Raw genomic sequence first — 12,500 nt, 5'->3', positions numbered from 1 at the left:
TGTTACTGAAAATAGAGCACGTAGGTTGGGCAATAGTTGTACATCCGTTACCACTGAGGGGAACTCAAAATTCATGCCAGCTGTAGTGAACTGTTGAGGCCGTACTGTAACACCCCTGGTACACGTGCCTGTAGACGGGCAGGTTATAATGGGAGACAGGGAAGTTTGCTATTATTACAAAAGCAAACGTTGGAGTGGATAGGTCTGCCTTGAGCCCAATTTTGCTTTACACTTTACTCCACAAGGGACGTAACCTAAGCAACGGAATTGGCATGTATTTGTTGTGGTGAATGTAATACACTACACCAGTGCGCGCTCACCAATGCAGACCTGGAAAGGAGGAGTCTCGTAGGCTTGGAGCTAGACTGATCCCTCCTCTGGCTCTGTCAGTAGTACCCCTCTCCTCTCGGCCATACCCCTATCCCGTTGGATACTCCACACTGCTTGCACGCCTATACCGCGCAGAAGAGGCAAGCACGGTCTAACGATGGAGACAGAAGGCAGTCAGAGTGGGTTATCTTCCTCGGATTCCCCTCACGATCCATGGTAAACCGAACAAAACGTCGTAGTTTTCTTGTGTGTGTTGTTCTGTTCTTGTTCGTTCGGAGACGAGGGAGTTATTGAGACTTAACGAGACTTTGGGAGTTACTGGACAAAGACGGAGAGCATGCATGTTGGTTGGTCAACACACGTCGCATCCGACACTGTTGGATTATCATTATTTTGTTCGCTCGAAATGGAGAACGGGGAAAAGCGCAAAATTAAGAGTAAAATAAGTTGGGAACAGTAGACTATTCTTTGTCTATTTGGAAAAGGCTTTGAAAAAAAGTTCATAATGTCTTTGATCATGAGCTTCTTTGATGTCTCTGTTCTATCCCAAATACTTTCCGTCTTTATTTAATAGCATACTTCTTATTAGAATATATGGTCTCACTGTGTTTTTTTTCTTGTCATTCAGCAAAATGTTCATCGGTGGCCTTAGCTGGCAAACGACACAAGGTAAGCGGCTTTTCCTCAAGACTATTTCACAATGGTCAGGGACGGTCAATTGAGGCTCAGTTGAGCGAAAGCAATATCCGTTCGTTAAATAGTTGCCTTGTTCTTAACTAACTGATCGATTGGAGTGAAGGAGAGAGAGAGGAATCCAACCTGCTCGCCTAGTCAAAACTACTATTTGTGCCACTCGGCAGTTTTGAGTTTGCATAACGAGCAGAGAATGAATTAGATTTAATATCAGGTATTAGACAATATAACTTACAAGTTATAACTTCCTTAAGTGTAACCCGAATGCTTTGGAAACTTGAAAGTGAACGCTAACATCACAGTCGAGATGAAGTAAAACGACTGAAGAAGTTGAGAGAAGGACTGAGCGAATGCAAAGGTGGTAGCCTAGGCCGCTACCTGAAGTGGGCTATGTTCTTTAGCTCTTCAGTCTGAACTCAACGAGAGACACGCCCCCTAAACTACAGCAGAGGAGCTATATTTCTGTTGGTGTGTTTTTGAAAAATTGTAAATATGTACCCACATCATGATAAAATGATTAGGTTAATCAATTATTTGGGTGAAATTGAATGTTTAAATGTCCTTATTGTAGCCTACATCCACTTAGGGAATTCCAGAGGAAGCAATTCCTCTCTTTTTGTGAATTTTGTTACCCAGCTTTTGTGATCAGAGTTCGTCATTTACATCTTTATTTTTCTTCCATCTTAGAGGGTCTCAAGGAGTACTTCTGCAAGTACGGTGAAGTGAAAGAGTGTATGGTCATGCGGGATCCAGTTACAAAGAGGTCGAGGTGAGGGGACTCGCCGTGCCCACTGTGGTGTCCTATCAGCATGCTCTCGAGCCAGCGCTCGGCCGTAACCGCATGAGAGCTTCACGCTTTCTTTTTACGATTGCGAGCTTATTTATACATTTACTGCGCTCTAGTATACGGAGGATCACAAAAAAAACAACTGTTGTCTGTTTGTTTACAGGGGTTTTGGGTTTGTGACGTTTGTTGATCAAGCTGGTGTGGACAAAGTTTTGGCCCAGACCAGACACGAGTTGGACTCAAAAACAGTGAGTTTGATTTATCTTACAAAGTCTGTCTGTGCTCAGATTGTATCTTCATTTGCTGCTGTGTCATGCCAGGATATTCCAGGATATGCCATAATGGCAGGTGCACTTTGTGTGCTTGACATTATCATTGAGGGCTGCTGACAGGCTGCATGGTTTTATAGTTGGTTTGTTTGAACTGATTTTTTTTGTCTCACTCATCCAATCATACAAAATGAATTTATGAAAAAAAGAAGAAGAAAAAAGAAACTCTGTTGCATGCCTTTTCCATGCCAGCAACCGATAAAGGTCTGTAAACATTTGAGATCACAGACATAGCAGAAGAAAACATTGTTCTGCACAAGACGTAGCCTAGGCCAGCCTACATACTTTGATGAAAGCTCAGTCACATTGAATCAACTCCTCATCTCAGGCCACTACTGTCTCAGCTTGTGCTGATGAGTTGTAGGCAAAGACAGCGAAAAGACTAACTTTTTGTACACTTTGTAATCTGCTTTCTTACTCAGCATACAGTATTATGTGGTGACTAACACAATAATGCTGGACTCATGAGTTTTGTCATTTGGTCACTGAATGGGTAAAGTTCTGAAATGGAGCACGGTCACCCTCCTCCTCCTCCCTTCTCCTGCAAAGAGGCCAGGAAGGTTCTCTCCCTCTGGGTCGATTGCCATGGTAACTTGGGGAACCTAGTAGGGTGAGTGCCACTCTATGTGGTACAATGTGTTCAAGTTAAGAAAACTCGTTTGATTCAGGAAGAATAGATATTTACTCAAATTGTAAAAAGAAAAAAAAAACTTTGATGCTCCTGTTCCGTTAAAATGGACTGCATGTGCTCAGTTCACACATTTGCGATGCTTTAGTTAAAAAAAAAAAAAAAAACATTTCAGGGCAAAAGTTATATGGCATGGGTTGAATATTATCTGATATTGCAGTATATTTGCATCACGCAATTTTAAAGAACTACTGTTGGTGTATGTCTTGAACAAATCTTTCTATATGCAGTTAGTTGGTAACTGTTGGAACTCATAATTCCTAGACTTCACACTGTGGGCCATGAAGTCGTTAATTAAATCAGAGACTGGTTTCTTGATTACAGTTATCAGCTTCTTGTTCGTCAGCCACATACTTTACCGACAAAGAATCATCTCAGCGGACCATGCATCGCTAGAATGACTGGGCAATTCTTAATGGCCTAAACTACTAATATTTCTGTCACATGTATTCTTGTATTCTTTCATATGTTGTGTAATTATAGAAGAAAATAGTTTTATAGGACTTATTATCATCCATAGGTGACACTGTTTCAGCTATATGGAAAGAAGGTTGTTTTTGTCGAAGTGCTGGTGTCTTAGTACTACTCGGTTGGCAATGATGCTCATAAAGTTACGTGGAGATCACAAAGGTAGCTTGAGTCTGAAAGTACGTAAAACACAAACAGTGAAAAAGAGAGAAAATTACATTTGGGTATACAGCTTTCACTCCTTTTAGCTTTAGAGTTTGCTTGTGTGTGTGTGAATGTAAATGTATGTGTGTGTGAGTGTGTGTGTTTGTGTGAGAATATGTGTGTGTGTGTGTGTGTGTCTTTGTGAGTGCTGTGGATGTGGGCGGGTCTGAGGACAATGCTGCCCGTTGGTTACCATAGGGACGGTCGAGTCTCTTTCCCCAGGGGGTCGGAGAGAGGGAGTGGTAGCGTCTCTGGGTCAGTTCAGTAAAACTTTCAGAGTTCTTCCCCTCTTTCTCTCTCCCCTCTCTCTCTCTTTTACTTTCTCCTCCTCTTTTTCTTTCTCAGTCTCTCTCTCTCTCTCTTTCTCTCTTTTGCCCCTTTACTCCTTACCCTCTTCTGCCACCGCCACCGCCACCTTACTGTCTCAGAGCAGTCCAAGCGTCAGTGCATAGATTTGTATACAAAGCAGGCACCTGCTGATGTTAAAATATGTACCACGTGCTTGCTATTGTAGTTAGAGGACTGTAAATGCATTTGTGTGTGTGTGTGTGTGTGCGTGTGTGCGTGTGTGTGTGTGTGTGTGTGTGTGTGTGTGTGTGTGTGTGTTCATTTCAAATCAGAAGTAAGAGAAGTAATAGTAGTTTGGGTAAGAGCACTTGTAAAATGCCCGTCATTTAGTCCAGTCTTTGTCCGGCTAAAGAAAAGAGATAAACAAAGGCTGCTGAAGTCAGGAGGACGAGGCTGTCACTTGCAGTCAGGGCAGAAGTTGGCATGGCGACCACAGTCTCTTCAAATGACATTCCACACAGCCATGCTTCTTTCAATCTTGCACACTCAGACTGGCCCAAGTGCTAAAATTCTGTGTGTAAAGTTCTCTGTGTGTAAAGTCAGTCATAAAGACTAAATTTGGTCCATCAAGTGACCTTTTCATCACTAGTCCTATAGGTGAATGGAATATGTCTTCATGGACTACATCAAGCAGTGACATTGTTGGCCAGTTCCTACATAAATGAATGGTCACTTTTGTATTTCGTTCTCTGACACAAAAATCGGCACCTCCCATGCTCCTGCAGTATGTGTTTTATTGGTGACACGTAACAAACTCTCCACTTGTCTCAAGCCTTGTAGTGTTTTGCGGACGCCGGGCCGCTGCGCTACTAGCCTAGCGGCGAGCGCACACACACTCTTCCCCATGCCTCTGTGCCTCAGCAACAGCTTGGCCATACCTCTGAACTGAACTCCATGTAAACTTAGTAATCTGGCCTACGTGAGCAGAGGCCAAGGCAGAGAGCGAGAGACACGCAGGCTTTTATGCGAGGGCCCCCTCCTCCACCCTCACCCCAACCCCCTACCCCCTTAGCCTCAGTCCTCCGTACCACCCCCAGCCCCAGCCTGGGAGACTGGGGCCAGTGTGAAGGTGCCTCATGGCAAGCTGCCTGGCCTTCCTTTGGGCTGGAAGAGATTAGCCCTAACAAGCTGACCAAAGCAAGCAGGGGAGGGGGAGGGACGAAGAGAGAGGGGGATTGAGAGAGAGAGAGAGAGAGAGAGAGAGAGAGAGAGAGAGAGAGAGAGAGAGAGAGAATGAGAGAGAGAGATGGAGAGGAGTAGAATTAGAGAGAGACAGACAGAGTGAAAGAGAGAGATTTGTGGGCAGGGGGGCAATTCTTAGTCTGCTTCCTCTTTTCTGCGTCCTTGTGGTAATTGAAGGAGTTGGACTGCAGCAGCTAATCAGATCGAATAGAACTGGTACAAGCTGGACTAGACCATGTGCATCTTTATGCCAGGGCTTGAACCTGGATAGCAAGTCTGGATTAGTGTGTGTGTGTGTGTGTGTGTGTGTGTGTGTGTGTGTGTGTGTGTGTGTGTGTGTGTTACAGTGGGGTTTTACTCATTAAAGTATCCTCAGCCAACTGCTGCTGACAGATTTTAAGTGATTGACCTGATGGGATTGACCTTTTCGGTAAACCCAAATAGATACTGTTGGACACTGGTGTTTGTGTGTCTGTGTGTGTGTGTGCGTGCATGTGTGTGTATTTGGTGGGTGTACGATATGCATATATGTCCATGTGAGCTTGCATGTTGTTTATGAACAGAATATACAACTATTTTCCAGACACTCTGTGTGTTTGCATGTGTGTATGTGCGTGCGACCCGTGCGTGTGTGCGGGTGTGTGTGTGTGTGTGTGTGTGTGTGTGTGTGTCTGTGTCTGTGTCTGTGTGTGTGTGTGTGTGTGTGTGTGTGTGTGTGTGTGTGTGCGTGTGCGTGTGTGTGTATGTTCATTCACAGTTTGCTATGCTCTTCTGCTTTCTCTATTTTCATTGGAATAACTGTATGAGCAACAATGCTACAAAAGCACATATGTTCAGAGGCTTGGGAATGAGAAAGTAGGCCTAGATATCACGGATGCTATATTTTTGAATCATGTGACATCCTAAATCACACACAACATTCTCCACAGGTATGCAATGAAAATAGGGCTGCATCAGAATATTGTCATATGATCATACACAATAAAACAACAAGCAAACTCTGGGATTAAGACTCTTACTATGTTTTTATCTACAGAAATATGTAATATAATAATTAGAAATGATATTACCTTACGTTGCAGAAGTCACACGTTTGGTTCAAACAGAACCTGATACAGAGGTGTGCGTGTTGCTGGTCTGTACTACAAATGAGCTCTATGCCCTTTTCTTTTCTTTATTCAGCACGTTTAACCCCATTCATTTTTATGTACCCTGTGTCTTCTTTTATTTTACTTTTACTTTTATTTGACTAGGTTTGATTCCCACCAGAATGTGTGTCTGTGTGTTGATTTTGTTTATTTCTTTGTGTGTGTGCGCGTGCTCATGTGCGTGTGTGTGTCTGTTTGTTTTTGATTGTGCACAGGAGTGTTGGGCGACAGAAGTGGTTGGTGACACGAGGTGACTATATCAGAGTTGTAGATAGAGAACCATAGTGCTAAAAACAAACGTAGTTCTACGCATTCGATCTCCACTCAGTCTAGCCTAGCATCTTCTCTCTATTCTCTAGCTGTTGTTTTTTTCTTTTACTTCACATCCAATACTGGTAGATATCATACAGTATGTGCCATTGCAAACAACTCCAGTGTTGAACTGAAGTGGTTTACTTTCATTTGGGCTGCCAGCTCCTAGCAGTAGCTCTGGTGATAAAACCCTGTTGCTGGTTACAAACTAATATTAGTTTGCTGCTAGTTCTGTACTGTTCTGTCCACGCAATCACTGTTACTACTGTACAGTACAGTGCCACATAGTGTAGCAGTGGGTATCTAGCTGGATTAGCTGGAGTTTGTTAGACTAATATAGAGATCTTTTAGCCTATTTGTAGCATGCGTCTTCACAGCATGTACTAGCGGTTTGGTTAGATGGAATTTTCTGTTCTTTGCATGAGGGTCTCCAATGCTTGAATGCAGATGGCCTTCATAGTTCTTCCTAGACACATAGAGAAATTAATTGCTGGAATGATTCTTGATTTTGTGATGAAATTCTGTAGCACTAACACATTTAGTAGTGGTAGTCTTACAATGACAAAAAAGGTTTCCATTACAAGTAAAGATTTTGGGTCAGATCAACTCCATGTAAGATGCGATTCATTGTGCACTATTGTCCCACAACAATGTAGACTGGACAAAGAGATGAATGAACTGAAACAGAGAATGAGAGAGAGAGAGAAAGAAAGGGAGGGAAAGAAAAATATAGTCAGAAAATAAATGGATAAAACAAGAGGCAAAAGATGCAAAAACAAACAAACACAAACAATAAATCTGTCCTGTCTGAGAGTCTATTTTTTCATGTCAATTTATTTTTATTTCTATTGTTTACCTGTCCACTTTCTTTTTGTTTTATGATTTTTCCCCCTGTTTATCTGGGGAATTGATATGTATTCGTGACCTCAGTGTTTGTGTGAGATTCTTGCAGATCACATGTCACACAACGGCATGAAAGAAAAGGCTAGGTCAGAGAGATCAACTTCTTCCACACACATATACACTTACAATTGCAATCGAAGTGCGCTCACACTCAAACACTTGCCACACTCAAACACACACACACACACACACACACACACACACACACACACACACACACACACACACACACACACACACACACACACACACACACACACACACACACACACACACATTTATACACAGGGGTACACCAATGTATGCATGCATTCACACTCAAACAAACACACACACACACACACACACACACACACATACACTACTTCACTCACTTTGACAAGAGTGCTCTGACAGTTACCAGGAGACTGTGTGTGTAAAGAATAGAATGAGACTGAGATTTACCTCCTAAGTCCCTTGTCAGCATCTAGCTGAGGCCGTGCCCTAACCCAAGGGTAAGGGAGGCCGCTGCTAGTTAGCATGCAGGGCTGCTTGAAATAAAAACTGTGTCAGAAAATAAACAACTCAGGTCAGGTGGAGAGGCGATTACATGCCCCTACTTTCTGTCCCACGTTTAGCAGCAGGTAAACGTCACAGAGCCACTAGCAGCAGGTGGACGTCATAGATTCACTCTCTTTTTCTTTTCCCAGGTGAGCCATTACAGCTCTCTTCGTCAGCACCTGTCATATGAAAAACAAATGTATTCAGTGTTCTTTTCTCCACCCTTATGCTCTGTTTTTTTTTGTTTGTTTTTTTTTTACAGGTTTTTGTTCTCTGTCTGGTTTCTTTAAGCTTTGTTACCTTCCACGTGTATCTGTGAGATTTTGTTTGTCGTCTGGGATGATATTGCTATGTTTTCCCCTTAAAGGCATCCCATGCATTTTGTCTACCTTGAAATAACAGCTTCAAAGTAATTTTGATGGTATACTAACTTGTAGTGAGGGAATGGTGCATCCTCCTATCCCGACCTGTCTACGGAGAAGTAGCCTTCACTCTCCCCTGACTCTGCTTCATTCAATTGTGTAATATCCTACTATTGTGTAATATTATCTTAGCAGTTGGCATGGCTCTTCAGAGATAATGTTGGCTGATTTGTAAACAAATCCACATGTACCATACCCAGGGGAAGGGTGTAAGTTATGAGCAGTGTTTACGACAGTTGTGTGAAATACAAATACTTAAACTTATATTGTGTAAAATACAAATACTTAAGGGGGTCCCAAAACATTGCATCGGATACCTTTAAGTACCTTATCTCTTTTGCTGCTACAGATCAGGTTCACAATGTTTTCAAGAGGAAAAGTTAGAGAGGAAATAACAGCAGAATTGGACATATCCCCAGGAGCCTACCTTGATTGGATAAAGTTCCAGCGATCTCTTCAGTCTTCCCCTGGCTTTAAAGACTGTGTCTGTGTTTGTCTAAACTAGCCTCTCATCTTGAATTCCTCCTCTAGATCGACCCAAAAGTCGCGTTCCCACGCAGAGCGCAGCCCAAGGTATGTCGATGAGTCTAACAATCTCCATTTTGGCTTGTCTATATTCTGTCCATAATGTCTGATAAGGATTTGGAAGCACAGCATACAGGCAGTTACTGCACAAAAGCCATTTTAGTTTTGATATTGGCAAGTTATTTTTGTCATAAATCTCAGCCACACAATTACAACTCTGTCCCATTTGTTCTGCGTGTGAACGTTTGTTTCTTGTGTTTTCTCTTCAATTACAGTTAGTGACTCGGACCAAGAAGATCTTTGTGGGAGGTCTGTCTGTAAACACCACCATCGAAGATGTCAAGCAGTATTTCGACCAGTTTGGAAAGGTAGGGCTTATTTTTCTAACTTTTTCTCCTCAACCGGTGCATACTATGACAGCATGAACGGCAAAATCATTTCACCTGTCTGTTCTGATGGGGCGTACCATAGTGGCAAATGTCACAGATTAAATATTCTTACAGTTTTTTTCAATCGCTAACAAGCGTTTGTCCATTCAGTTGACACATTTTCAAAACTCTAAACACAGTTAGCACAGCATCGGTCTTTTGTGGCCATACCAGTCACACATTTCATGTTGTTTTCACACAGTATGCAGTCAGTGAATACATGTTCACAATGCTTACATTTTCTTAACAGACAAACTACACCTCCCAACAAAACAATGGATCGTTTTTGTATTATTTTCGAATGTTAACACACAACATTCCACAATAGTTAAAACAATATTCCAAACCTTAGATACAGTATAAAAACCTCTGTTTCTGCAAAGTTATCAATTCAAAAGCAATATATCTCAGCTGATAATAAACAAACAATCGAATAATTGACACACAGATGATTTATGTTGGGTAAATTGGGCCAACCACAGCTGATTTCAGTCTGTCTTAGACTCAGTGGCAGGGGTCTCTATTACATTGACACTTACACAGTAAAAAGAGGAGGTGATGTTTTTGGAAGCAGAAACAGAAAAAGACAAATACTGTAATGTCTGGACGAGGAAGAGTAAGAGTAAGGGGCCCAGGGAGAAGAGCAGGCCCAGTGAGAGATGCAGTGAGAGGTGCAGGAGCACTGAGAGGAGCAGGTGCAGAGATTAGACACAGTAATATTGTGCTTTTTTTTGTTCACCCCCTTTTTATCTGGGCTTTTTGCTGTTGTTTTTTGTTCAGAATGATCTTGTGTATCATGGATATTTTGTTCACTGCAATGCTGTAACACTTTTTCTGTTCTATCATAGTCTACTGTAAACAGTATTTCTACTGCACCTCCTGTAGGCCTAGTGAACAGTAAAAAAAAAAAGATTTGCTTTTTACTGGAATGCATTTGAATGTGAACATTACATCTGGACATACAGTTCCCAACCAAGAAATTTCGTGTAAAAATGCTGGATTGCATGTTTTGCATGCAAATACCTGTAAAACTGAAACATAAAAGTCTATGCAGTTTTTGTAATGTGAACAGTAGCCAGTATTTTGAAACCTAGTGTACTCTGATTGACTGCATGTATCTTGTGAAGTGAAAACAAGTTTCATTCTTTGACAAAATAACTTCATTTTGAATCAGGTTTCCAGTGTTTTGGTAAAGTTAGTGTGTGCAGAGAAATGACGAGTTAGTGTATATGTAACAACATTTGGTGTAAGAACATGGGATGTGCTTTTGAGAGGAAAATGATCCATTTGGCCAATTGTGTTTTGTAGGTGAGAGTCTGTGTTTAGAGTTTTGAAAATGTGTCAAATGAATGGACAAACGCTTGTTAGCGATTGAAAAAAACTGTATTAAAGGGCACAACAGTCACGCATATTTTCACATATTCTCATGAATTTTCAGTCTTTCTTCTGATTTCTTGTGTGAAGAGTCTGAAATAGTTTCAAAAACATTAGCAGATTAGAGAACACCTTATCTGTAATTAAACAAGTCTGGCAAATTACTTTCAAGACAAGTGACAGACACGGAGGAGGCAGAGGAACGAACAGAGTTCGAAGGGAGTGCAGAGAAGAGTAGCAGGAGCGCTAGAGGGAGGGGTGCCGAGAGAACGAAAAGTTTTTGCGAGTGGAGACAGAGGGGGGAGGGATTACCCGAATCTGAATTAATCTGATGTAACAGCTGCTCCAACCCGCCACCCCCTCCCGGCCTGTTACCGTGGCGACCCAGGCTCGCCATTGTCCCCAAGTAATTCAGCGGAGAAGAGGCTTGTGGAGCGTGTGAGTGTGTGTGTGTGTGTGTGTGTGTGTGTGTGTGTGTGTGTGTGTGTGTGTTTTGTGTGTGTGTGTGTGTGTGTGTGTGTGTGTGTGTGTGTGTGTGTTTTGTGTGTATGTGTGTGTGTGTGTGTGTGTGTGTGTGTGTGTGTGTGTGTGTGTCTCTGTGTGTTTGTGAAAAAGGGGTCGAGGGCGTTTGTCAACACTGAAATCTGTGTAACAATACAACCGAAAAAAATGAGACGGAAAAGTTGCCGTTACATTTTACCTCCTCTCTCACATCATGGACGTTTGGACTTTAAACAACAGAACCAGGACCATGTGTTTTCCATGTCTCCAAAAAAAATAAACTTTAATAAACATTTTTTTTTTTTGCAATGTCCCTGCCCTTTACCAGGACTGAGACATATACAGTTGGAAAAGACAGTACGAGAATGTCTCGTCTGTACAGGGATTTGAGTTTGAGTTCAGCTTCCACTGAAGCTTTATGATTTGAATCCGCAGGGAGACGGCAATTAGAGTGGGAGAATGACTGCACTCATTTTGCATTGATCCCATAATTGGAGCCCAATTTTAAATGGAGGATCGGAGCGAGGAATGGTCTATCATAGAAAGCCCACTGGTGTGACTTTTGTTGAAAGAAAGAGAGACAGAGAGAGAGAGGGTGAGAGAGAGAGAGGGAGAGTGTGTAAGGGAGACAGAGAGAAAGATAGATGGAAAAATGTAGGTTCCAGCCACCCGTGGAAGTTCCACATTAGATTGCCTCACTGGACACTTTGTCTATTCGACCTGGTTTGGGCAGGGGGTGGAGAGAGGGATGGGGAGAGAGAGAGAGAGAGAGAGAGAGAGAGAGAGAGAGAGAGAGAGAGAGAAAGACACGCAGGATGAGAGGAAGAGGGAGGAGGCGTTGGGGACAGTGCTGTCCTCTATTAAAATGTCCGCCATGTGACAAATGGCTCCATTAATGTTGCCTTCTCCCACTCTTATTTAAGTGCTGTATTAGGAGGTCAGATAGATTGTATCATTAGAGGGCCTATTGATATGCCCCGGTGACTTTTTGCTGTTGCGGTAGGTAGGAAAGGTACCGACAACAGCTGAATTGAAGCAGCCATCTCATCAGTGCACTGTCTGTTCAGGTCTTAAAAGTACATTGGCTAAAGGATTTCAATAGCGAGCCTGTGTGTGGAGTTTACTTTGTCCCAACGACTGAAGCTTAATTACTGCTGGGGACTGAAGGCCTAATTATCAAAGATTGTGTCTCACGGCAAGTGTGGGAGAGAGCACCACCTGATGATTTGGCCTTCTTCAGACGCAGTGCTTAGCTGTGGGGTGTTTGTTGCTCTCCTGGAACCAATGGCAGAAGGCAGGTGTTTTTCTGTCAGTCCTG

General features: G+C 42.5%; 1 protein-coding gene across 2 annotated transcripts in view; it reads left to right on the top strand.

The window, feature by feature from the left end:
* The first annotated feature begins 403 nt into the window (after positions 1 to 403).
* The window catches only part of msi1b (musashi RNA binding protein 1b), a 24,169-nt gene continuing 12,072 nt past the window's right edge, over positions 404 to 12,500 (top strand). For both annotated transcript variants that reach the window (XM_062542535.1, XM_062542534.1), the window contains exons 1-6: positions 404 to 546; positions 959 to 999; positions 1,711 to 1,792; positions 1,974 to 2,058; positions 8,886 to 8,927; positions 9,155 to 9,247. In XM_062542535.1, the coding sequence (XP_062398519.1) occupies positions 488 to 546; positions 959 to 999; positions 1,711 to 1,792; positions 1,974 to 2,058; positions 8,886 to 8,927; positions 9,155 to 9,247 (402 nt within the window). In that variant the 5' untranslated portion in view covers positions 404 to 487. The remainder of the gene's footprint in view (positions 547 to 958; positions 1,000 to 1,710; positions 1,793 to 1,973; positions 2,059 to 8,885; positions 8,928 to 9,154; positions 9,248 to 12,500) is intronic.

Source organism: Sardina pilchardus, chromosome 8, assembly GCF_963854185.1.
Source record: "Sardina pilchardus chromosome 8, fSarPil1.1, whole genome shotgun sequence".
In the NCBI taxonomy this organism is placed as follows: Eukaryota; Metazoa; Chordata; class Actinopteri; order Clupeiformes; family Clupeidae; genus Sardina; species Sardina pilchardus.
The sequence above is the reverse complement of the archived record's forward strand: the minus strand, read 5'-3'. Positions and strand labels throughout refer to the sequence as shown.